Consider the following 27994-nt stretch of genomic DNA (forward strand, 5'->3'; position numbering starts at 1 on the left):
AAGACAGACTCCGGCAGATTGAGCGGACAAGACCAATGGAAGGTCCAACAGCCAAGAAGGTGATCTCTGTAAGTGTCGTGGATCTTGTTGTGCTCTACATGTTCCATCTCCAGCCACCTCGAGACTCCTGTCTTGCCACTGGATCCAAATGGGAATTGGGAAGAGACAGTGAGGCTGACACTGCGCAACTCCCCCTCATTTAAATCCAAATCAGGTGCTAGTCTCGACACCATCATAGCCGTCTGGTTGTGTAGAGGTATCAGCAATGGACTTCGGGGCGAGAGGTCCTGAGTTCGAATCCAGCCGGCTCCCGTGCACACTCTCCATCCATGCTGGGTTGAGTGTCGAGCCAGCAACTCGACCTCGTAAAAAGTACTAATGGTGTCGAGGTCTTCATCGACAACGATGGACGAACCTTACCCAGTGACTTGGCCTCCACAGCTGTCTACGTCAATGAATCCCACAGATTCACTACCCGCTAGCTAAAGAAATTAATCTTCATCTCTGTTCTAAGGGAACGTTCTTGTATTCTGAGGCTGTGCTCTCTGATCATAGACTCACCCACTATAAGAAACATCGTCTCCAATTCATTCTATCTAGGCCTTTCAATATTCAACAGACTTCAATGAGGTTTCCCCCTTCATTTTTCTAAACTCCAGTGAGTACAGACTTGGAGCCATCCAATGCAAGCATAGGGACAACATACAAACTACTTAGACAGTGGCGGGAATTGAACCTTGGTCACAGATGCTGTTAAAGCATTACACTAACCATTATGCAACCATGCCACTCAATATGCTAGCAATCATTTGTACTAAAAGACAAAAAATCTAATGCTTACCAAATTCATTTTCCATCCCTATAGGTCCAGACTTGGGAGTTTCGCCATTTTTCAAACAGTTGTGGATATAGGCTGCTTTCCATTTTGCGTATTTCCTGTGCTGGATATTCTATTGTAGGAGTAAAACAACAACAAAACCATCCAAACCTTAGTAATCAAAGACTGTAATGAAACTAAAGGAAATAGATTTGCAATTTGTTTAAACTTAGTGGCTACTTTATTAGGTACACCAACTCATTAATGCAATATCTAATCAGCCGATCATGTGGCAGCAACTCAATGCATGTCAAGAGGTTCAGTTGATGTTCAGACCAAATGTCAGCATGGGGAAGAAATGTGAACTAAGCGACTTTGATTGTAGAATGATTGCTGGTGCCAATGGGGTGGTTTGAATATCTTAGAAACTTCTGATCTCCTGGGATATTCACACTCAACAGTCACCAGCGTTTACAAGGAATGGTGCGAAAAACAAAAAAAACATTCGGTGAGTGGCAGTTCTGTGGGCAAAAACACCTTAATGAGAAAGGTCACAGGAGAATGGCCAGACTGGTTCAAACTGACAGGAAAGCAACAGGAACACAAGTAACTACAAGTTACCACAGTTGTGTGCAGAAGACCATCTCTGAATGTACAACACACCAAACCTTGGTTGGATGGGCTACAGAAAAAGACCATGAACATACACTCAAGAGGCCACTGTATTGGGTACAGGAGGTACCTAATAAAGTGGTCAGTGAGTGTATGTTGTTTCCATTACCATTGAAAGGTTTTTTAAAACAATCTCATTTCAAAATTCTAAGTAAATTTATTTATTAAAGTACATACAATGTGTGTCTGTGTGTACGAGCATCACATACTATCCTGAAATTCTTGCAGGTGTTCACAGTAGAGCAATGAAATACAATAGAATCAATGAAAAGCTACACACAAACAGAGACTGAGAAGGAAAAGAAGAGAGACTATGCAAATTCCAAATAAAAACAAAAAAATAACACTATAGGGGTTGGTGTTGGGACTGCTTCATTTCACATTATATTTTAATAATGTGGACGATGGAACTGATAGCTTTGTGGTCAGGTTTACAAACAATACAAAGAGAGGTGGAGGGTAGGTAGTGTTGAAGAAGCGGAGAGTCTATAGAAGAACTTAGACAGACTGCGAGAATGGGCAAAGAAGTGGCAAATGGACTACAGTGTACTGAATGGTCATGTATTTTGGTAAAGAAATAAAAGCATAGGCAATTTTCTAAATAGGGAGAAAATTCAAAAATCAAAGGGACTTGGGAGATCTTGTGCAGGATTCACCAAAGGTTAACTTGCAGGTTGAGTTGTCACTGAGAAAGGCAAATGCAATGTTAGTGAGGACTAGAATATAAAATCACGTCTGTAATGCTGAGGCTTCTAAGACCTTGATCAGAGCATCCTTGGAGAATTGTGGGTAGTTTTGAGTCCCTTATCTAAGAAAAGAATTGGTGGCATTGAAGAGGGTCCAGAGGAGGTTGAAAGGCCTAGACAGAGTGGATGTGGATAGGATGATTCCTGTAGTGGGTGAGCCTAAGACCAGAGGGCACAGCCTCAGGATAGAGGGACGTCCCTTTCGAATAGAGATAAGGAGGAATTTTTCAGCTAGAGGGTGGTGAACCTGCGGAATTCTTTTCCACAGACGACTGTGAAGGCCAAGTCATTGGGTATACTTAAAACAGAGGTGAATAGGTTCTTGATTAGTCAAGATGTCAAAGGTTAGGGGAGAAGGCAGTAGTATTTTTTTAATTTTTTTATTTTATTGATATAAAGTGCAGGATCAACTGCATGCCACCCAGCAATCCCCCGATTTAACCCTAGACTAATCACGAGACAATTTACAATGACCAATTAACCTACTAAATGGTTTGTCTTTGGACTGCGGGAAGAAACCGGAGCACCCAAAGGAAATCCACATAGTCACAGGGAGGACGTACAGACTGCTTAGAGGCAGCAGCGGGATTTGAACCTGCATGCTGGTACTGTGAATTCTTGTGCTAACCACTACGCTACCATGCCACCCTAAATGGTGTTGACAGGGATAATGAATTAGCCATGATGGAATGGCGGAGTAAACTTGATGGGCTGAATATCCTAATTCTTCTGCTATGGCTTTATAATAAATAAATAATACCGAGAGCATGAGTCGTAGAGTCCTTGAAAATGAATCCATAAGCTGTGTTCAATGCTGAGGTATATGACACTGGTTCAGGAGTCTGATGGTTGTAGGGTCAGAACTAGTCATAGAGTCATAGAAAAGTACAACACAGAAAAAGGCCTTTCAGCCCTTCTAGTCTGTGCAAAACCATTTAAACTGCCTAATCCAATTGAAATGCACCTGCACCATCATCCTCCTTACCCTTCCTATCCATGTACCTATGTAAACACTGAAATCGAGGTCCCATGCACCACTTGTGCTGGCAGCTCGATCCACACTCTCACTATCCTCTGAGTGAAGAAGCTTCCCCTCAAGTTCCCATTAATCATTTCACGTTTCACCCTTAACCCATGACATCTGGTTGTAGTCCCACCCAACCCCAGGGGAAAAAGCCTTTTTGCATTTACCCATCTATACCTCTCATAACCTTGTATACCTCTAACAATCTCCCTTCAGTCTTCTACATTCCAAGACCAAACCTAGTCAATCTTTCCTTATAACTGAGGTCCTCCAATCCTGGCAACATCCTTGTAAATTTCCTCTGTTCTCTTTCAACCTTCTTTACATCCTTCCTGTACGTAGGTGACCAAAACTGCACACAATACTTCAAATTAGGCCTAACTAACATCTTATACAATTTCAACATAACATCCCGACTTCTGTGTTCAATACCTTGATTTACGAAGGCCGATGTGCCAAAAGCTTTCTTTACTGCCCTATCTACCTGCGAACCCACTTTCAATGAACTATGGATCTGTATTCACAGATAATTTTGTATACCTTTATCAAATCTCTCATCAGTCTTCTACATTCCAAGGAATAAAATCCAAACCTATTCAATCTTTCCTTATAACTCAGGTCCTCCAGTCCTGGTGACATCTTTGTAAATATTCTCTACCGCTCTCCTTAGTCCCCTACTGTACACTGTGCAAGGCCTATTCTTGGAACTGTTTTTGAACCTGGTGGTGTGGAACCTAAGTACCTCCTTCCCGATGGCAGTAGTGAGAAGAGAACATGTCCTGGATAATTTGGCGGCGGGGGGGGGGGGGGGGGTTGGTGATGGTGGTGGTCCTGGATGATGGATGCTGCTTTCTTGCGGCAGTGTTCCCTGTATTTTCCGTTAAGTCTTTAGCTTAAATATGTACAACTGCCAGGTGCAAACGCTCAACACAAAATGACTCATACATTAACACACCAGGATTAAATCTGTGGCAGGGAATTACTTAATGTTTTAGTCATTCTTAATCTTGCCAGTGTCTCAGAGCAAAACCAAGAAAGTCAAAGCATTACAACAGGCATAATACCTGTGACATAGCCATAGAGTACTGTTTATTTTATGTGCTTGTATTGAGTAATGAAGCTCAGGAGCATTGAAAGAAACTTAAAGCTGGATTGGGGCAGGGAAAATAAAGTCAGAATCCTTGAAACAAAATAACAGAATCTGAATCAGGTTTAATATCACCAGCATATGTCGTGAAATTTGTAAAATTAGCGGCAGCAGTACAATGCAATACATGGTAATATAGAAAAAAATAAAGGTCAATTACAGTAGGTGTATATGTATATTAGATAGTTAAATTAAAAATAGTGCAAAAACAGACACAATATAAAAAATAGTGAGGTGATGTTCATGGGTTCAATGTCCATTCAGAAATTGGATGACAGAGGGGAAGAGGCTGTTTTTGAATCGCTGAGTGTGTGCCTTCAGGCTTCTGTACCTCATTCCTGATGGTAACAATGAGAAGAGGGCATGGAATCACACTGGACTACAAAGATTTTCCTATTTTTGGGTGTATCTTTTGGATTTTGGGCTGCTGATCAAGAAGGTCACCATGACAATTCCCTATCATGCACCAATTTTTTTGAAACTTCCTATATTTTTATTTCAATTCATAATTTAAGTCAATTAAAATGTTGCCCACAATATAAATTGGAAACTTTTCTATCTTGTTCAGGCATTTCTCAGCATGCTGAGGCAGAGCAGATGCTGCATGGCAGGACAGGCTTTAGAAAGGCTATAAATTTCTGTGAAGGATTTCGATACTTCAGACAGATGTTTCCCAGAATAACTGATGTCAAGATTAAGCAAGGCATTTTTGTTGGTCCAGAAATCAAACAGGTCATCAATGACAGAACCTGTCGTGGCATCGGAGAAAATCGCTTGGAAGGTATTCAAGGATGTAGCTGAAAATTTTCCGAGCAACTCCTCCATTTCCCCTACATCCACACTCATGCCGTCTTCCCACCGCTGTAACAGTGATTGAATTTCTCTTGTCCTTACCTACCACTTCATTAGCCTCCACATCCAACATATTACCCACTGCAACATCCGCCATCTCCAAAGGGATCCTGCCATTAAACATACCTTTACTTCTCTGCAACCTCCGCCTTCCGCAGGGATCGTTTCCTCCACGACTCACTTGTCCATTCGTCCTTTCCCATTAACCTCTTCTAGGCACTCATCCCTGCAAGCAGCCTAAGTGCTACACCTGCCCATACATCTCTTTCCTCACCTCCATTCTGACCCCAAACAGTGCTTCCAGGTGAGGCAACACTTCACCTGCAAATCTGCAGGGTTTGTCGACTATGTCTGTTGTTTCTCATGCAGCCTCCTCTACATTGGGGAGACACGTTGTAAATTGGGAGACCACTTCATCGAGCTCCATCCGCCTAAAGCGGGACATCCCAGTGGCCAAACATTTTAATTCCTATTCCCATTCCTATTTGACCAGTTGAACCATGGTGTCCTCTTACGCTACACTCAGGGTGGAGGAGCAACACTTAATATTCCATCTGATGGTATAAATATTGATTTTTCCTTCCAGTGAACAAACTAACACCACCCCACTCCCTGCAACACTTCCTTAGTTCTCCACTCTGACCTTTTACTTCTTCTCACCTGCCTATTAGTTCCCACTGGGCCCCCTCCTCTTTCCCATTCTTCTATGGTCCACTCTCCTCCCCTTCTTCTCCAGCCCTTGACTTTTCCCACTCACCTATCACCTTCCAGCTAGCCTTATTCCCCTCACCCACTTTTATATTTTGGCATCTCCCCTCTTCCTTTTCAGTCCTGAAGAAGGGTCTCAGCCCGAAACGTCAACTATTCATTCTTTTCCACAGATACTGTCTGACCCTGCTGAGTTCCTCCACTGTTTTGTGTGTGTTGTATATACTATGTGTGCTTTGTGCTGTGTGTGACTGTTGGTACTTTGTTTTGTACCTTGACCCTAGAGTAACACTATGTAACACTGTCTCATTTGGCTGTATTCATGGGCATGCATATATGGTTGAATGACAATTAAACTTGAATTGAAGATACTAGAAGAGCTGACCAATAGCTGTACCGAAGAAACAGGCTTCAAGTTTTAACAACGGTTAGCTATGAGGATGAAAGCAGTGGGGGGGAAGGGGGGGCAGAGGGAGGCAAGTGTGGCTATGCTTCTGGTGCCAACATAGCATGGCTAAAACTTAATAAAAATAACACATATCCATCTTATGTAATCCGCAGGAACTTTCTACACTGTTAGAAATCATTCAGGAGGCACGACATTATGGATAGCATAATTATGGATTAACAAAAATAAAAACCAGTCTTCAAAAAATAAAACCTGCACATAATTTAATGCAACATTTGGATTCTGTCCCACTGAAACTACACAGGGGAAGACAATAGGTTAATTAGCTGTAGTTAATTGTTATTAATAAATATGAGAAAGTCTGTAGGTGCTGGAAATCCAAAGCAACACACACATAATGCTAGAGGAACTCAGCAGGTCAAGTAGCATCTATGGAACAGAGTAAACAGTCGCTGTTTCGGGCCGATACCCTTTGTCAGGAGATTTATTATTTATTATTATCTTTGCATTGAAGAAATGTAAAACATTGTTACAGGAGAGTGAGATTCCCTTGGACTCTCTCTCCTGTAGTTTTGTTGCGTGAATAAAAAGTTATACAGTATTTCCCAGTTACAGCATCTGTGTGACTCAGTTTTTGTTAAATCACAATACCATCAGTTGCAACACACACAAAATACTGGAGAAACTCAGTCGGTCAGGCAGCATCTGTGAAAATGAAAAAACAGTTGATGTTTTGGGCCAGGACGCTTCATCAGGACTGGAAAGGAAGAAACCAGAATAAGGAGGTGAGGGGCAGTGGGAGGAGTAAAAGGTGGCAGGTGATGGGTGGATTCAGGTGAGGAGGGAGGTAAGTGGGGGAGAGGAAATGAAAAGTCCTGATGAAGGGTCTCAACCCAATACGTTGACTGCACTCCTTTCCACAGACGCTGCCTGGCCTGCTGAGTTCCTCCAGCATTTTGTGTGTTGTCTGCAGAATCACCTGAGTTTCGTTTGTTTTGTTTGGGAACGTGTAAAGCTTTAAACTATAATTCAGGATTCAACTAGGATCCAATTACTGTTAATTCTCCGTGCTGAGACTTTATTTTAATTCTCCTTTTAGTATCCTTCAGTGCAAACCCAGTCAAAAGCCCTCATCTGCCTGCTTGATAAATATGTTTGGATAGTAATAATCCCTTTCTCCTAGCTAATTTATCAGCTTTTGCCAAGATACTAAAAACAACCATCAGGGTGGCAGTGGCTTAACACTTACCGATCGATCAAAGAGTGGAATTTGTGAAGTCATGGCTGACTAAACTGGATGAAATTTTTTGGGATTAAGGACATAAATAGTCATAAATAGGACATAAACACGAATGAATTTAGGGTTTTAGTAAGCTTCCAAACAAGATTAGTAAAACATGAGAATTCATAGAATTGGAGCTAATTTTGTGACAAGTGATTGGTAATTATTAGAACAGAAAAGCTTGAGAATAATATTAAAACATTTCGACTCCAATTAATGAAATGTGACATTGTGTTCCCATGGAATCCAGAGACAGTGAACAAATAGAATAATTTTCATATGACACTTAGACATAATAGATTGTGTGAAATCGAAAAAAGTTGCAAAGCTGTACAGACAAAAGTTATGTTGCAAGAGAAATTTCAACAGAGTTTAGTGTGATATTGCCCAATTGGAATCAAAGCACTTCTGAATTAAATTCAGAGATGGGAAGTTTTGGAGGAACAAGGAGCTTTAAGTATCTTTGTGCTCAATTCATGTAAAGCTGCTGTAATCATGAAGGCAAATGGACTAGAGCAACGGTTCCCAACCTGGGGTCCATAGACCCCTCGATTGAGAGTAGGGGTCCATGGCATAAAAAAGGTTGAGAACCCGTGATCTAGAGGCTTTTTTTCATTTTCATTTAATAGCTTTATTTCTCACATGTATATCAAAACAGACAGTGAAATGCACCACATGCTTCAAGTACCCGCCGCTGTTTCTGGCACTAAAATTGCATGTCCACAATTTACTAAACTTAACCCGCTCATCTTTGCAATATGGGAGGAAACCAGAGCACTCGGAGAAATTCACATAGTTATGGGGAGAAGGTATGAACTCCTGAATCACCGGAATCACTAGCGCTGTAAAATCGTTATGCTAACTGCTATGTTACTGTGTTGCCCATAAACCAGACAGAAGGAAGTAGTCATTGTATTGTTCACAGCCTTGGCTATGCCTTGTCCTGAGGTACTGAATCCATAGTCTATTGTTCATTCAATGAATGCAATGCAGGTTTGCTGGAATAATAACATTGCATTGGTAATTAAATTATGATTAAGATTATTTGTTATTCCTCTATTCAGAAAGATGAGGGGAAGTATTATAGTCGATTGAAAAAGTCAGGGGAACAGATATAGAAGTATGATTTATAGAAGGAATAATGCTTAAAATTAGTACTCAACATTTCTGGAACGATTTTGTCTACCTACAGTATTTGCAGTATTTGGTCTTTTCCAGTGAGGGTTGAGGGATAAATGTTAACAAAGACTTGGGGAGAACTGCCTTGCTCTCCTTTATCTAGTGGCATGGACTCTTTTTTAATTTTCAGATGAATGCGTTGAAGTACGGGCTCAGGTTACCTTCTTGGTTCCCAAGGGGGCCATGAGCTCACAAATAAGCAGACCTACAAGAGGCACTGCCAAAAGAATGCAACCTCCGTCATCAAGGTCCCCTCCACTGTCCAGGCCATGTTTTCTTCTCGCTGCTGCCAACGGGAAGGATTAGGAACTACACCATCAGATTCAGCAACAGTTATTATTCTTCAAACGTCAGGCTCATGGTTTAGGGACACTGAGAGGAGACCTAGTGTTCAGGTAAGGTCTTCAAGTCTGGTGTTCGAGGCCTGTAGTTTGGCTCCTCACTCATTGCCATTGGCAAGTCCTGCGTCATTAGCAAAGGTTGAATGGAAGTTCAAATTGAAGCCCAAAGGTTGATTGGAAGTCCAGAAGTCTCTGAATCCTTGAATCTGCTGAAGGCCAAAGATAGTCTGGCTGGGGTTAGAGTAGTGTGCATGTGCGTGCGTGGATGGGAGGAAGGGAGGAATGGGGCTTGCTTTGCTGTTGCTTGGTCACTTGGCATGTTCTGTGTTGAGCCTGAAACACTGGTGTTGGATGTGTGGCGACACCTTCAGGCTGCTCCCTGCACATCCTTAGGTGTGTTGGTTGTTAAATGTTTCGATGAGCATGTGAATATAACTCATGGAAATCTGAACCTAATACAAATCTTGGAAAATCAGTAACTTGTGATGGTTGCATTGTTTGAACAATTCATCTGTTTTATACAATCCTTTCTACATTTAGGGAGTAGTGTCATAGAATCACAGCACAGAAACAGACCTTTAAATCCATCTTGTTTGTGCTAGCCTGGTCTTCTACCTAGTCCCATCTACTTGCAGCTAGACTGTAACCCTCCATATCCCTCTCATCAAAATACCTATCCAAACTTCTGACTGCACATCCATCACTTCTACTGGCTGCTCATTCCACACTCACACCACCGGCTGAGCGAAGAAGTTTCCCCTCAGGTTCATCCTAAATATTTCACCTTTCATTCTAAACCTATGTCTTCTAGTTCTAGTCTCAACCAACCTCAGTGGAAAGAACCTGCTTGAATTTATCCTCATAATTTTGTATACCTCTATCAAATATCCTCTCTTTCTCCTATGCTCTAGAGAATAAAGTCCAAACTTATTCAAACTTTGTAACTCTGATCCTGAAGTCCCAGCAACATCTTGTAAATTTTCTCTGTCTTGCAGCCTGTTACACCGTTGCTATTTAGGGCAGCAATGAAGGTCCTCCATCTCTGTCTGCCTTTATCCGTCTTATCTACTGTGCCCCAGGTCTGGATCAAGGCCCTCACTTCTGCCTCTATGGTATGATACCAAGTTGTCTTTAATCTTCCATGTTTTCTCCACCTTCATGGCTCCAATGAAGTGCTATCTTGATGATGGAGTTGGCCTCTCTTTTCACCTTATTGATATCTTTCCTGCTGGTAGGAAGGACGACAACTGCAAGGTTATCCCTGATTCTGGATTTGTAGGTAGATGATGCAGCACGGGTTGACCTCATTTTTAATAAAGACAAAATTGGCATCTGATGGGATGCAGCCTATTCTTTTCTGGGTACTTCCCAAATAAGAGTCCTCTTGCACTAAAGCTTCAGGCTACATGATTGGCAAACGCATTAGCAACAAAGAACTGCTTTGTGTCAAATGAAAGCAAAAAGACTATATTGTACTTAATTGTAGAATCAGAATCATTAATCGTAACATTTTCCAGTTGTATTGCTCAAAGACAATCATATCCAGACCTTCTCAGATATTCACAACTGATGGGCCCATGGCATAAAAAAGGTTGGGAACCTAACCTTTATTGCTGCTGAGATCGCTCTGCTATGGAGAGGAGAGACTACCTTTCTGTGACTGGTGAGATCGCTCTGCTATGGGGAGGGGAGACTACCTTTCCATGACTGGTGAGATCGCTCTGCTATGGGGAGGGGAGACTACCTTTCCGTGACTGCTGAGATCGCTCTGCTATGGGGAGGGGAGACTACCTTTCTGTGACTGGTGAGATCGCTCTGCTATGGGGAGGGGAGACTACCTTTCCATGACTGGTGAGATCGCTCTGCTATGGGGAGGGGAGACTACCTTTCCGTGACTGGTGAGATTGCTCTGCTATGGGGAGGGGAGACTACCTTTCCGTGACTGCTGAGATCGCTCTGCTATGGGGAGGGGAGACTACCTTTCCGTGACTGCTGAGATCGCTCTGCTATGGAGAGGGAAAGGCCTGCCACTGTGCCTGAAGAATGTTACCCAGGTTTTCTGTGCGTTGGATATGGACTTGGACTACAGATTTTTTTTTCAGTCTTAAAGTTTTTTATATCCTGTGTTTTTTGCCCGATCTTCCTCGTTTTTCGGGTGCAGGGGAGGGGGATTTGGGGGTTGATGTGCCTGTTCTGTTTTTGTTTGTTTCTTTTTGAGGGGAGGAGAGATTTTGGGGTTGATGATCATGCTTTACTTTCTTGGTTTCATTGCTATCTGCAGAAGAAGAATTTAAGAGTTGTATACTTTGATAATAAATGAACCTCTGACCCCGATGTAGATGAATGAGCAATGTTCGCCATGTCTTTGGAAGAAACAGCAGCAAATGGATAAGGAACAGAGTGACATACACAAAATGTTGGAGGAACTCAGCAGGCCAGGCAGCATCTATAGAAGAGTAAACAGTCAATGTTTTGGACCGAGACCCTTCATCAGGACCAGAGTAACAAAGTATCCAGGATTGAAGGAAAAAATCATCTAGGCCTCATCTCTAGTGCTATCATATGAAACCTCTGTGTAATCTCTCAGCTTTATCCCTATGACAACACATTTTTGTTGTACATCACAATGAAGCTAATCTTTATCTTTGAGCATCGCTGAGGTGTTTGGCCATGCACAGATTTAACTAATGCAGAGAGAATCCACATGATTTACTTAGAGACATAGCATGGAACAGCCCTTTCTAACCATGCTGCCCAGGAACCCCAAACAAACTCCGATTTAACCCGAGCCTAATCACGGGACAACTTACAATGACTAATTAACCGACTACCGGTATGCCTTTGGACCGTGGGAGGAAACTGGAGTACCTGGAGAAAATCCACATGCTCCATGGGGAGTATATACAGACTCCTTACAGAGAATGCCAGAATTGAACTTCAAACGCAGGTTGCAATAGTGTCACACTAACTGCTACAATACTGTGGCAAGCATGATTCAAATCTTTTATTTCTTTTAAGTTTTGCCAATTAAAAATATTTTTATATCTAATTGGAAAGTAATAGAAAATGTGAAATCACTGTGCATATAAGTGAACATAACTTAAAATTTCCCTAAAAAAATTGACAGTAATATTTGAAGAACTATTGCTTCATCAGCTGGAGTTGCATAAGGTTTTAATATTATTGCATATAACCTTCAAAATTGAAAACATAAAGTCAGAACAAGAAAATAAGCCATCAGACCCATCACATGTAGCACATGATTATTCTTTCCCCATCTTCCCCTCATCTATCCACTCCATCTGCCCATCACTCACACACTCCCTCCACAGGTTTCCCTCTCCCCACTATTCCCATCTGCCCTTCCCACCTCCCTCAATTATTCCATGCTCCACCTGCCTCTCCTATCAAGACTCTACCCAGCACTTCCACCTAGCACCTCCCATCCCACCCTCTGACACTATTCCCACTCTCCCCTCCTCCATTGCCTATCACCTACCAGCTCTTGCTCTAACCCCTCCCCACCCCACCTCTTTATACGTGCTCTCTCCCCTCTGTTCTTCCATCCAGATAAAGGCTCTTGATCTGAAAAAGGTGACTGTCCATTTCCCTGCACAGATGTTGCCTGACCCATTGAGTTCCCACAGCATTTTTATTTTTGCTCCAGATTCCGGCATCCACAGCCTCTTGTATCTACATGATTATGTTGTGTTATAACCTGACTTCAACCTTGCCAGGTGTAGATCCCATTTTAATTATTTCTCTTTCTAAAAATAATTCAAAGATTTTAAGAAACGCAAATAAAATGCTGGAGGAACATCTATGAGGGAGGAATAAACAGTCAATGTTTAGGCAGAGGCCCTTCATTCCTTTCTCCCACGGTCCACTCTCCTCCCCTATCTTCTTCACCCTTTACGTTTTCTACCTATCGCCCCTCACCGGGCTTCACCCATCAACTGTCAGATTGTACTCATTTTCCTCCCACCCTCCCCCACCTTCTTGTTCCGGCTTGTTCCCCGTTCCTTTCCAGTCCTGATGCAGGGTCTTGGTCTGAAAAGTTGACTGTTTATTCCAGTGCATTGTCCTGCTGAGCTCCTCCAACATTTTGTGTGTGCTGCTCTGCATTTCCAGCACACGCAGAATCTCTTGTGTTTATCAAAGCTATTAATACTTCCCGAGCATTGGTCCCAGCCTTATGATATGTCCAAGGATGACCCTCTAGAGACTGTTGATATTAAGTTTCTGTTCTGCTTTCCTGCAGTGACTTCAAGTCTGCAAATCTGGCTTTGATTTGATGTCACTGCTGAGATTACTTCCTTTGGGGCAGTGATGACATGAGATGAACGTCAATTATTTTGCACGCAAAGCTAGAATGGGGAAGTGCTGTATGATTTGTACATAACAATGGCAACAAACACGGTCTTAAAATACCAACTTATGGTGTTAGTCCACAAGAAGCCTGATTTCCGGCTGGCCAACCATTTTAATTCCACTGTTCATTCCCATTCCAATATGTTGGTCCATGGCCTCATTTACCGGCATGACAAAGCCACTCTCAGGCTGAAGGAGCAACACCCCACAGTCTGTCTAGTAGCTCCCAACTGATAGTATCATTGACTTCTCCAACTTCCGGTAACTTCTTCCCCCTCCTCCCTCCTATCCTTTTCCATTCCCCTATTCTGGCTCCCTTCTTACTCCTTCTTTTCCCCTCACTGCCTATCACCTCCCTCTGGCACCCCTCCTCCTTCCCTTTCTTCCATGGTGTCTCCCCTCTCCTATCAGATTCTTTCAAAAATTCAAAGGATCATTTACCAACAGAGAATACATACTCTTCAAAGACATTCATGAAATAAGAGACCCCATGGAATGAACGATAGAATATCCAAGCCCCAAAGCACCCCCCACCCTTATCACAAGCATCAACCCCCCCTCCATTCATGTCAGCAGAAGCATTAAACTCACTCCCTCTCCCCACCACGCAAGCAACAGCAAAAGCCCGCAGAGAGACCTTGACCTGGAGTCCATCAAACTACAGTCCATAACCCAGCACTTTGGTATCTTGGACAGGCTCTCTCTCCAGCTACTGAGAGAGGAGTTGCTCCTGCAACGATGAGAGCGGAAACCAGCAACTCGGTGTTCCGAAGTTACAATTTCCATGGCGCTTCTCCAAGCCCCCCATCTCGAGGATTGACAGGGTCTCACTCTCCATCAAAAGAGTGAGAAGGAGGGATTGCTCAAGTATGTTCTTCATCAGCTCGTTATCTTTTACACCTACCACCTCAAAGTTTCTCACTAAATTCACTATCACCCACCCACCCACCCTCACCCTCACCTGGTCTCACCTATCACCTTCTTTCTCAGGGGTTCCAAACCTAGGATCCAGACCCCTTGGCTAACGGTAGGTGTCTATGGCATAAAAAAGTTTCAGTACCCAAGTTCTAGCTTGTACTCTCCCCACCACCTTATTCTCCACAGATGCTGTGAGACCTGCTGAGCTCCTTCAGCATTTTACGTGTGTTATTTCATTTCCTTCAAAAATCTTCACCGCTCCCTGCCCCATTTTCAAGTATTTGTCATTGCAGAACAGAATCTTTCCAAAGCTCCTGAAAGGCCTCTCAAAATTGGAATTCACCATGGAAATGATGATTGGAGTAAGGCAAAAAGTCTGGAAATCAAGATGTTAAATTCTAGTTCACAAGAGCCAAATCCTGGTAATTTATATTTCCTTCCTTTTACCAATATATGTGAAGGGATTTGAGTTACTGATAATATTTTTCTGGGTAAATGGAAATCGTTGCCAAATGTTCTTTCTCAACATAATGTTCAGTACATACTCCTAATTTCAATTTGGACTTGCAGCCTATAATCTAGTAAAAATAATCTAACTACAGCTTGGGCTCATTTTGTAATCAGTGGATCAGAGAAACAGAAAAATCTATCCAAGCACATAACAGGAATGTGAAGGGGATCGCTCTTCCATTGCTCTTACATCAGTTTTTTTTCACTCTAGGGCTTATATCATTTTGCTGTGCTCCACGTGGGGACCAAGCCTTAATTTTAGCTTGAAATGAAATAAATAAAATTAGCGAATTAAATAAAAGTACAGAAGGGACAAGCAGGGCAGCCATTGGGATTAGGCCAGTAGTGAGAGTAGGAGTGTCAGGCTTTGACTCAAAGGAGGCTTCGGCTCGAAAGAGGCACTGGCTCTGGGTAAGTTTCTGTTAAGGTTCCCTTTATTTTCTCTTACTGTACCTAGTGTAGTAAATGGCTATTGTGTGTTCTTCATGCCAGATGTTGGAGTCCTGGAGGGTCTCCCAGGGAACTACATCTGGGTGAATTGCATCCAGCTGCAGCTCCTTGAAGACTGTTTTTTTTTATTTCAAAATATACTTTATTCAAAAATAAATATATACAATAAACCATTCAATAACTTTTCATCCTTTACATACGTTTCCATTATAGTCAGTACATATCCGTATTTATAGCCACCCACGTGGCACTCCAGTAGTTCAGCTTAAAATATCATTGTTGAGGGGTATACTCCCCGCCCACCGATCCCTCCCACTCCCACAGGTGGAGAAACCTATACCGTGCTCCTTCCCCAGCGGGCCCTTGCGGTGGCTGCACCGAGTTTCAGTGCGTCCCTCAGCACGTACTCCTGCAGCCGAGAGTGTGCCAGTCGGCAGCATTCTCCCACGGACATCTCCATGTGCTGGTAGATCATCAAGTTTCGGGCCGACCAAAGAGCGTCTTTCACCGAGTTGATGATCTGCCAGCAGCACCGGATGTTGGTCTCCGTGTGCGTCCCCGGGAACAGCCCGTAGATCAGAGAGTCCTCTGTTACGCAGCTGCTGAGGATGAAATGTGACACTAGCCCGTCCATCCTCCTCCACACCCTCTTTGCGAACTGGCAGTGTGCAAAGAGGTGGGTCACAGACTCCTCCTCACTGCAGTCCTCCCGTGGGCAGTGGGGTGCGAAGACGACGTTCCGGGCGTACAGGAGGGCTCTGACTGGGAAGGCCCCTCTCACCGCCAGCCAGGCGAGGTCTTGGTGCCTGTTGGTGAGATCTGGCGATGAAGCATTTTGCCAGATGAACTGGACAGTCTGCTCAGGAAACCACCCCACTGTGTTAGACCTGGAGCAGCAGCTGGATTACCTTCGTCTTGTACTGGAGAGTGAGGAGAAAATAGATCAGAGTTACAGGAAAGTAGTCACCCCTAAGTTGCAGGAGGTGAGTACCAGGTTGACTGTCAGGAGAAATGTAAATGTAAATAGGCAGTAAGCACAGATCACCCTTGTGGCTATTCCCCTCATGACCACAACAGTATGCAAGTGGAGTGCCAGAGAGACTAGGTTACCGGCACTGAGAATGGATCCGTGGTGCAGAAAGGAAAGAGGGAGAAATGGGAAGCAGTAGCGATAGGCGACTCAACAGTCAGAGGAACAGACAGGAGATGCTGTGGACATGAATAGGACACACGAATGGTATGTTGCTTCCCAGATGTTAGGGTCAGGGACATCTTGAATCGCATCCACAGTATTTTTGAGGGGCGAGGGAGAGCAGCCAGATGTCTTGGTACATATTGGTACCAATGACATAGGAATATAGGAAGGAAAAGCAAAGAGGTCCTGAAGAGAAAATTCAGAGAGCTAGGCAGAAAGCTGAGAGGCAGGACCTCCAGTGTAGTAGTTCCTGGACGCTACATGTGTCTTGTGCCACAGGATGATCTGGCGGATAAATGCATGGCTGAGAAGCTGGTGCAGGGGCAGGATTTCAGGTTCTTGGATCATTGAGATCTTCCGTGGGGAAGTGATGGTCTGTACAAAAGTGACAGGTTGCATCTACTTCAACTACTGCACAGAGTCTTGTCATCTTCAGGAGTTTTCAGATGACTCTGCCATAGTTGGATGCATCAGCAAGGGAGATGAGGCTGAGTACAGGGCTACGGTAGGAAACTTTGTCACATGGTGTGAGCAGAATTATCTGCAGCTTAATGTGAAAAAGACTAAGGAGCTGGTGGTAGACCTGAGGAGAGCTAAGGTACCGGTGACCCCTGTTTCCATCCAGGGGGTCAGTGTGGACATGGTGGAGGATTACAAATACCTGGGGATACGAATTGACAATAAACTGGACTGGTCAAAGAACACTGAGGCTGTCTACAAGAAGGGTCAGAGCCGTCTCTATTTCCTGAGAAGACTGAGGTCCTTTAACATCTGCCGGATGATGCTGAGGATGTTCTACGAGTCTGTGGTGGCCAGTGCTATCATGTTTGCTGTTGTGTGCTGGGGCACCAGGCTGAGGGTAGCAGACACCAACAGAATCAACAAACTCATTCGTAAGGCCAGTGAGGTTGTGGGAATGGAACTGGACTCTCTAACAGTGGTGTCTGAAAAGATGATGCTGTCTAAGTTGCATGCCATCTTGGACAATGTCTCCCATCCACTACATAATGTACTGGGTGGGCACAGGAGTACATTCAGCCAGAGACTCATTCCACCGAGATGCAACACAGAGCGTCATAGGAAGTCATTCCTGCCTGTGGCCATCAAACCTTACAGCTCCTCCCTTGGAGGGTCAGACATCCTGAGCCAATCGGCTGGTCCTGGACTTATTTCATAAATTACTGGCATAATTTACATATTACTATTTAACTATTTATGGTTCTATTACTATTTATTATTTATGGTGCAACTGTAACGAAAACCAGTTTCCCCGGGGATCAATAAAGTATGACTATGACTATCTGAACCCAAGAGGGACAAATATTCTTGCAGGCATTTTGTTAGAGCTGTTGGGGAGGGTTTAAGCTAATTTGGCATATGGGTGGGAACCAGAGTGAAAGGATTCAGAATAGGATGGGTGGTAAAAAAGCAAATATAGTGTGCAGTCAGACTGGCAGGAAGGGCAAGCAGGTGATTGGACAAAATTGCAGCCAATGGCGTGAGTATCAGTGCAATAGGGATACAAAATCAAAAAGTGTTGCAAATAAAGTACTCAAAGTGTTATATCTCAATACACAGAGTATAAGAAATAAAGTGTACACAGAGTATAAGAAATAAGGTGGATGATTTTAGTAGGTATGATGTTGTGGCCATCACTGAATTGTGACTGAAGGACGGTTGTAGTTGGGAGCTAAACGTCCAAGGTTACACATTGTATCGTAGGGATTGGAAGGTAGGCAGAGGGGGTGGCATGGCCCTGCTGGTAAAGAATGGCATTAAACCTGTAGAAAGGTGTGACTTAGGATCGGAAGATGTAGAATCCTTGTGGGTTGAGTTAAGAAACTGCAAATGTAAAAGGACCCGGATGGCAGTTATATACAGGCCTCCCAACAGTACCTGGGATATAGACAATGGGAAATAGAAAAGGCATGCCAAAGGATAATGTTATGATCATCACGGGAGATTTCGACATACAGGTCGATTGCGAAAATCAGGTTTTTAACAGATCTGAAGACAGTGACTTTGTTGAATGCTAATGGGATGGCTTTTTAGAGCAAGTTTGTCGTTGAGCCTACTAGGGGATCAGCTATACTGTAATGAACACCCATGATTAGGGAGCTTAAGATAAGGGAACCATTAAGAGACAGTGATTACAATATGATTGAGTTCAAAGAAATTTAATAGAGAGAAAGTAAAGTTTGACATAGCAATATCTCAGTGGAGTAAAGGAAATTCCAGTGGTATCAGACAGGAGTTGGCCAAGAGTAAATTGGAAGGAGATACTGGCAGGGATGACAGCAGAGAAGCATTTGCTTGAGTTTCAGGGAACAATGATGAAGGTGCAGGATAGATGTAATACAAACACAAAGAAATACTCAAATAGCAAAATAGTACAACTGTGGCTGACAAGGGAAGTCAAAACTAATGTAAAAGCAAAAGAGAGGGTATATAACAAAGCAAAAATTAATGGTAAGATAGAGGATTGGGAAGCTTTTAAAACTAAGAAAGAATAAAAGAATCATTAGGAAGCAAAAGATGAGATATGAAAGCAAGCTAGCAAACAATATCAAGGTGGATAGAAAAGCTTTTTCAAGTATATAAAAAATAAAAGAAAGATGAGAGTTGATTTAGGACTGTTAGAAAATGAGGCTGGAGAAATAATAATGGGGGACAAGGAGATGGCAGATGAATTAAATGTGTATTTTGTATCAATCTTCACTGTGCAAGACACTAGCAGTGTGCCAGATGTTGAAGGGTGTGATGGAAGAAAAGTGAATGCAGTTGCTATTACAACGGAGAAGGTGCTCAAAAAGCTGAGTGACCTAAAGGCGCATAAATCACTCGGACTAGATGAGCTGCACCTTAGGGTTCTGAAAGAGGTAGCAGTAGAGATTATGGAGGCGCTAGTAATGATCTTTCAAAAAGCATTGGACTCCGGCATGGTTCAGAGGACTGGAAAATTGCAAATGTCACTCCACTTTTTAAGAAAGGAGGAAGGGATCAGAAAGGAAATTATAGACCAGTTAGTCTGAGCTCAGTGGTTGGGAAGATGTTGGAGTCAATTGTTAAGGATGATGTTATAGAGTAGTTGGTTACACAGGACAAGATAGGACATAGTCAGCATGGTTTCCGCAAGAAAAGCTTGCCTGATGAACTTGCTGGAATTCCTTGCGGAGATTACAAGTAGGATAGATAAAGGGGATGCAGAGGATGTTGTATATTTGGACTTTCTGAAGGCCTTTGACAAGGTGCCACACATGAGGCTGCTTACCAAGTTAAGAGCCCATGGCATTACAGGAAAGTTACTGGCATGGTTAGAGCATTGGCTGATTGATACGGACTAGATGGGCTGAAGGGCCTGCTTTTGTTCTTACTTTTCTATGACTCTAAATTACTTGATTAGATTTATATAATGAATAAAATACAGAAAATAAATGAATAAAATAAAAAACAGAGAGATTAATACTTATCAAGCAATTACTAACCCATGCTACACAATGTACTGTTGGACCAAACCGCAAGTGACCAACAGCTTTCTCTATCTCTCCCTCTCGATGTCCTTGTCTCTATCTCCAACTCTGAGCACTAGTCATGAACCAGCCTAAGAGAAGATTCCCATGTGAACAAAGAAATTGTCTCTTTTATACCCTTCAAAACCCTTCACTCTAATAGTTTCCCAGACAAACATGTTTTTCAGCATTAATACTCTCAAGGTTGTAGGCTGCTACTCACACCTAATTCTCAAAACATTGTTCTTGATTGGTTCATTTGCACTTTCTCTAAACATTCCCACATCCTACACTAACTCCATTTTGTCTTACTAAATTCCTGTTTGTGTTACATAACTTAGGTATGTAAAAGAGGAATCAAATTTAACTACTTTCTTACAAACTGTTAACACCCACTTTACTCATTCCCACCAATCTTTGGGTATCGAAGTGTCTCTAAAATTTGTGATAGGCTCTCTCAGCGGATATGTTGTGTTTCTTAGCTTTTGTTCTGGTCTAATACAGTAGTGAAGTGTTCTGAGGCATGTATAGGGGTGGTCTTGTATAGAAACACATACACAGGTAATTGTGTGGCTGAACTTCACTTTTCAGTACAATACAGAAACTTATTTATCTCGCTGACTAACTTCTCTGGTCTCTCTTACAGCATTTCTTTCAAAAGAAGAGACTCCCCTAATTCAAGGATCAAGGTTCAACTTAATTCACCATATACATTACATGTATTAGAAATTTGCTGGCTTGAGTTGACGCAAAATGCAACAAAAACATTAAACAATTATGAAGAATGAGGAAGAAAAAATAAACTTAGAACACAAGACGAGTTAGGAAAATTCAGTCGCTAGGTATACATGGAGAGGTGGTAAATTGGATTAGACATTGGCTCAATGGAAGAAGCCAAAGAGTGGTAGTAGAGAATTACTTCTCCGAGTGAAGGCCTGTGACTAGTGGTGTGCCACAGGGATCAGTGCTGGGTCCATTGTTATTTGTCATCTATATCAATGATCTGGATGATAATGTGGTAAATTGGACAGCAAATTTGCTGATGATACAAAGATTGGAGGTGTAGTGGACAGTGAGGAAGGTTTTCAGAGCCTGCAGAGGGACTTGGACCAGCTGGAAAAATGGGCTGAAAAATGGCAGATGGAGTTTAATACAGACAAGTGTGAGGTATTGCACGTTGGAAGGACAAACCAAGGTAGAACATACAGGGTTAATGGTAAGGCACTGAGGAGTGCAGTAGAACAGAGGGATCTGGGAATACAGATACAAAATTCCCTAAAAGTAGCATCACAGGTAGATAGGGTTGTAAAGAGAGCTTTTGGTACATTGGCCTTTATTAATCGAAGTATTGAGTATAAGAGCTAGAATGTTATGATGAGGTTGTATAAGGTATTGGTGAGGCCGAATCTGGAGGATTGTGTTCAGTTTTGGTCACCAAATTACAGGAAGGATATAAATAAGGTTGAAAGAGTGCAGAGAAGGTTTACAAGGATGTTGCCGGGATTTGAGAAACTCAGTTACAGAGAAAGGTTGAATAGGTTAGGACTTTATTTCCTGGAGCGTAGAAGAATGAGGGGAGATTTGACAGAGGTATATAAAATTATGATGGGTATAGATAGAGTGAATGCAAGCAGGCTTTTTCCACTGAGGCAAGGGGAGAAAAAAACCAGAGGACATGGGTTAAGGGTGAGGGGGGAAAAGTTTAAAGGGAACATTAGGGGGGGCTTCTTCACACAGAGAGTGGTGGGAGTATGGAATGAGCTGCCAGACGAAGTGGTAAATGCGGGTTATTTTTTAACATTTAAGAATAAATTGGACAGATACATGGATGGGAGGTGTATGGAGGGATATGGTCCGTGTGCAGGTCAGTGGGACTAGGCAGAAAATGGTTCGGCACAGCCAAGAAGGGCCAAAAGGCCTGTTTCTGTGCTGTAGTTTCTATGGTTTCTATGGTTTCTAAGACCAAAAGACATAGGAGCAGAATTATGCTATTTGGTGCATTGAGTGTTCCATCATTCTATCTTTGCTGATTTATCCTCCCTCTCAACCCCATAGAGATATAGAACACTACAGCACAGAAGCAAACCCTTTGGTCCTTCTAGTACATGCTGAACATGCGAACTGTTAATATGCCTAGTCCCATCAACCTGCACCCAGACTATAGTCTGAAATAGCACTCTCATCCATGTACCCACCATATTTCTCTTAAATGTTGAAATTGAACCCAAAGCCACCACCTGCACTGGCAGCTGATTCCACAGTCTCAACTTCTGAGTGAAGAAGTTCTCCCTCATGTCCTCCTTAAAACATTTCACCTTTCACCCTTAACCCACATCCTCTAATTGCAGTCCCATCCAACCTCAATGGAAGAAGCTTGTTTGCATTTATCTTATCTATACCCCTCATAATTTTGTGTATTGTATCTCTTTCGAATTCCTCTCAATCTTCTACATTCCAGGGAATAAAGTCCTAATCTGTTTAACTTTTCCCTACAACTCGGGTGCCCAAGTCCTAGCAGCATCCTTGTAAATTTTCTCTGCACTCTGTCAATCTTATTTACATCTTTGCAGTAGGTAGGTGACCAAAACTGCACACAGCACTCCAAATTAGGTGTCTTATACAACTTCAACATAACATCCCATTTCTTGTACTCCATAAATACGAGAAAATCTGCAGATGCTGGAAATTCAAGCAACACAACAAAATACTGGTGGAACGCAGCAGGCCAGGCAGCACCTATAGGAAGAAGTACAGACGACGTTTCGGGCCAAGAACCTTCGTCAGGACTAACTGAAAGAAGAGGTAGCAAGAGATTTGAAAGTGGGAGGGGGAGGGGGAGATCCAAAATGATAGGAGAATACAGGAGGGGGAGGGATGGAGCCAAGAGCAGGAAAGTTGATTGGCAGAAGGGATACAAGGCTGGAGAAGAGGGAGGATCATGGCACGGGAGGCCTAGGGAGAAAAAAAAGGGGGGAGCAGCATCAGGGGAAGATGGAGAGTAGGCAAGGAGTGATTGTGAGAGGGACAGAGAGAGAAAAAAAGGGGGGGGGAATAAAAAATAAATAAATAAGGGATGGGGTAAGAAGGGGAGGAGGGGCATTAACGGAAGTTAGAGAAGTTAATGTTCATGCCATTAGGTTGGAGGCTACCCAGATGGAATATAAGGTGTTGTTCCTCCAACCTGAGTGTGGCTTCATCTTGACAGTACAGGAGGCCATGGATTGACATATCAGAATGGGAATGGGACATGGAATTAAAATATGTGGCCACTGGGAGATCCTGCTTTCTCTGGCGGACAGAGTGTAGGTGTTCAGCAAAGCGGTCTCCCAGTCTGCATTGCGTCTCACCAATATATAGAAGGCCACACCAGGAGCACCGGACGCAGTATATCACACCAGCAGACTCACAGGTGAAGCGTCGCCTCACCTGGAAGGACTGTCTGGGGCCCTGAATGGTGGTGAGGGAGGAAGTGTAAGGGCAGGTGTAGCACTTGTTCTGCTTACAAGGATAAGTGCCGGGAGGGAAATCGGTGGGAAGGGATGGGGGGAGGGGGCGAATGGACAAGGGAGTCGTGTAGGGAGCGATCCCTGCGGAAAGTGGGGGGGGGGGGAAGATGTGCTTGGTGGTGGGATCCCGTTGGAGGTGGCGGAAGTTACGGAGAATTATACGTTGGACCTGGAGGCTGGTGGAGTGGTAGTTGAGGACAAGGAGAACCCTATCCCTAGTGGGGTGGCAGGAGGATGAGGTGAGAGCAGATGTATGCGAAATGGGAGAGATGCATTTGACAGCAGAGTTGATGATGGAAGAAGGGAAGCCCCTTTCTTTAAAAAAGGAACACATCTCCTTTGTCCTGGAATGAAAAGCCTCATCCTGAGAGCAGATGCGGCGGAGACAGAGGAATTGTGGGAAGAGGATGGCATTTTTGCAAGAAACAGGGTGGGAAGAGGAATGGTCCAGATAGCTGTGAGAGTCCGTAGGCTTATAGTAGACATCAGTGGATAAGCTGTCTCCAGAAACAGAGACAGAAAGATCAAGAAAGGAGAGGGAGGTGTCAGAAATGGACTAGGTAAATTTGAGAGCAGGGTGAAAGTTGGAGGCAAAGTTAGTAAAGTTAACGAGCTCAGCATGTGTGCAGGAAGCAGTGCCAATGCAGTCGTTGATGTAGCAAAGGAAAAGTGGGGGATGGATACCAGTATAGGCTTGGAACATGGACTGTTCTTATACTCCATAGGTTGTTTTATGAAGGCCAATATGCCAAAGACTTTCTTTACGACCCTATCTACTCGTGACACAACTTCCAAGGAATTATGGATCCGTATTACCAGATCCCACTGTTCTACTGCACTCACCAGTGCCTTACTGCTCACCGTGTATAAGTCCTACCCTGGTTGGTCCTCCCAAACAGCAACACTTCACACTTGCCTAGATTAAATTCCATCTACCATTTATCCAATTGGTCCAGATCTGACTGCAAGCTTTAATAGTCTTCCTCACTTTCCACTATACCCTCAATCTTGGTTTCATCTGCAAATTTGAATTGAATTTATTTAAATCATATAACCATCCCACAATGTGAGAAAATAAAAACCTTTGCGTTATGACTGCTTTACAATATACAGACATGTGAACTTATAGGTCTAATAGCTTGTAGAAAGAAGCTGTCCCAAAGCCTGTTGGACCTGGCTTTAATCCTGCAGTACCATTTACCAGACGGAAACAGCTGAAACAGTTTATGGTTGGGCTGACTGGTGTCCCCAATGATCTTCCAGGCTTTCTTTATGCACCTGCTGCTGTCAATGCCCTAATGGAGAGAAATTCACATCTACAGAAGCACTGGGCTGCCCATACCACTCGCTGCATTACCCAACAATCAAGGTTGGTGCAGTTCCCATACCAGGCGGTGATACAGCCAGTCAGGATTCCCTCAACAGTGCCCCTGTAGTAGCTGTGAGGATCTGGGGGCTTATGCTGAACTTCTGAGGTGGAAGAGACGCTGTTGTGCTTTTTTTGCCACACAACCGGTGTGCACAGTTCAGGTGAGATCTTCAGTGATGTGTAAACCAGGGAACTTGAAACTACTCACCCTTTCAACTGCAGACCCATTGATGCTGATTGGGGCAAGCTTGTCTCCATTCCTCCTGAAATCCATGATCAGCTCTTTTGTTTTTTTGGACATTGAGGGAGAGGTTGTTATCCTGGCACCACTGTGTCAGGGTGTCAACCTCTCTCTGTAGACTGTCTCATCACTGCTAGAAATAAGGCTGACCAATGTCATGGCATCTGCAAATTTGATCAGCAGATTGAAGGTGTGTGTGGCAGTACAGTCGTGGGTATAAAGTAGTGGTCACCAACCTTTTTAAGCCCAAGATCCCCTACCCCGACCTTAGTGAAAGGCAAGATCTATTTACTAAATCGTTTAGAGAAAAAACAGCTCAGATTGCACTTCCAATTTGAGGCCTTTTATTTGGGCTAATTGTATTTGAATTACACAAAATACTTTTGTCAAACTTTCAAATTAATTCAAACAAGAAAACACTGTAACTAGCATATCAAACAAGCCATAGCTGTCTTTCTTTAAGAATATTAAAATACCTCACCCCTTTAATTCTAAGTTTCATTATTTAATTAAAGGAGGAGGAGAAGATGGTGGCACGACGCAGTTTGCGCGGCCACTCCGGTGAATGACATCTGTAATCTGTCAAGTAGGGTGCCGTGCACAATCCGGATCTGATGGAGACAGACGTGAGAGAACGGAGGAACATCTGGAGAAACTTCTGAAATGCCTTTTTCGCTGCCGCTGTTACTGTGTCATCCAGAATCTCTGGAGGGGAAGGCCCCGAATCCTTGGCTTTGCTTGTTGCTCAGCGGCCGGGACAGGGTTGAAGTGCTCAGCAGAGGATGGTGCTCGGTGTCGGAGGCTCGAAGTTTTCGGACAGACTCAAGAGTCGGCTGTGGTCGGGTGCTTCCAATGCACCGACAGTTGTTGGTGCCTGGAGGTTTATGGCAGAGAGAGTTTCTCCCTTCTACCACCTGCTATCGGAGACTATCAGGAGTCGATCGGAACTTTGAGACTTTTTTTTTACCATTCCCATGGTCTACTCTTTATTAAATTATGGTATTGCTTTGCACTGCTGTAACTATGCTATAATTATGTGGTCTTGTCAGTGTTAGTCTTTGGTTTGTCCTGTTTTTTTTTGTGATATCACTGTGCAGGGACGTTGTATCATTTCTTAATGCATGCATGCATTTCTAAATGACAATAAACGAGGACTGAGTGTCCTCATAATCTAATCTAATCTAATTTTATTTTAACATGAAAAATAAATGAATAAAAATTGACTGTTGCATTCAGTGTGATGACTGGGGCTGAATACTTTCTGCTAGTTCCCTGAGATTTGGTTCATAACTACAGACAGCCAGTCAGACAATCTGTGAGGTGTCTGTCAGTAAGACAGCTCCTGTACTTAGATTTAATAATTTTCATCTGTGAAAATGCAATTTCACATAGATAAGTTGACCCGAAGTAGGCACTGACTTTTAGAGCACATGTGGTGAGATAAGGAAACTTCTCCCTGCTGACAAGCTCCCAAAAGTCATTGTCCCTTGATCTTGCTTTAAGCTTGATGTCATTTTGCAAATAAATTATTTCTATTTCAGTATCACTTGGCACACCAAATACTTGCTGGAATTTGGCTGCTATCTGTTCTATATCGATTGGCAGAAATGGGTTTGAAATAAATGCAGCAATATCTTTCATGACGTTTAACTCCCCAAATCGCCAATCGGACTCTATTGCCAGTTTGTCTCGGTAAGCACAAGACTGCTCAGGGTAAAAAGCATTTTTCTCCTTGATGGCCTATAACATTTTTTCCAAGTTGGGAAAGTATGTCAGCTTCCCATGCTTTAAACTTGAAATCCAAACACCGAGCTTGGCCTTAAACGCATTTACTGTGCTTATCATGTGGGTTAGGTGTCGGTCTTTTTCTATGAGCTCGTTAAGTACTTTTAATTTTGCCGTTATGTCTGTCAGAAACCCTAAATCCAGTAGCCACGCATCATCTGACAGCTTCTCGTTTCTTGTCGACAGAAAAGTCTTCATCTCAGGCAGCAAGTCAACAAATCGTTGCAGCACTTTGCTGCGACTCAACCACCGAACATCAGCATGAAGAATTATGTCTCCGTAAGCGGCATCGAGCTCATCCAATCACGCCTTGAATAAGCGGTGCTGAAGCGCTTTTGCTCGAATCAAGTTTATCAGTTTGACCACCACTGTCATTACATGAGAAAAGTCCACGACCTTCCCAGCCAAGGCCTGCTGATGGATCACACAGTGATAATCCAGGAAGTTGGGAAAATCAGGGTCATTACAGCACAGTGCTATAAAACCAACGTGCACACCGCGCATTGCCGGGGCCGCATCAGTAGTAACTGCCACCAGTTTATGAATGGAGATGTCATTTTCACGGACATATTTTTTAAACTTATTGTAAATATCCTCACCTCTCGTTCTCTCCCTTAATTGCAAAAGAGTGAGGAAGTCCTCCTTCGTTGTAAAATCCTGGGAAGCCATTCTGACAAATACAACAAGCTGTCCTGTTTGCATTACATCCAGGGATTCATCGAACTGTAGTGAAGAGTATTCACAGAGTGACAAGTCCTTTAACACTTGTCGATCATGTCCTCTGACAGTGACTCCACCCTCCTTGTCACTGTTGCAGGGCCAAGCGGTATATTATGTATTGCGGTTGTGATATTGTTTTTGCTTTTAAAGTCATTAAAAACAGTCTCTGTGGTAATGGTCATTGCTTCCTTGAATAAATCACCATCTGTAAAAGGCTTCTTGTGTTTAGCCAAAAGGTGACTT

At 43.1% G+C, this 27994-nt stretch overlaps 1 protein-coding gene and 1 long non-coding RNA gene across 2 annotated transcripts in view; one reads left to right on the forward strand and one right to left on the reverse strand.

Moving 5' to 3' along the window:
- Positions 1 to 27994, reverse strand: part of vta1 (vesicle (multivesicular body) trafficking 1) — a 334690-nt gene that overhangs the window by 119698 nt on the left and 186998 nt on the right. Inside the window, exon 5 of the mRNA XM_072264791.1 lies at positions 842 to 950. Coding sequence (XP_072120892.1) covers positions 842 to 950 — 109 coding nt within the window. The remainder of the gene's footprint in view (positions 1 to 841; positions 951 to 27994) is intronic.
- LOC140202139 (uncharacterized) lies at positions 7105 to 26340 on the forward strand. The gene is made up of 3 exons (XR_011887011.1): positions 7105 to 7160; positions 14760 to 14888; positions 25762 to 26340. It is a non-coding gene; the product is annotated as an uncharacterized lncRNA (long non-coding RNA).

Source organism: Mobula birostris, chromosome 8 (genome assembly GCF_030028105.1).
Source record: "Mobula birostris isolate sMobBir1 chromosome 8, sMobBir1.hap1, whole genome shotgun sequence".
In the NCBI taxonomy this organism is placed as follows: Eukaryota; Metazoa; Chordata; class Chondrichthyes; order Myliobatiformes; family Myliobatidae; genus Mobula; species Mobula birostris.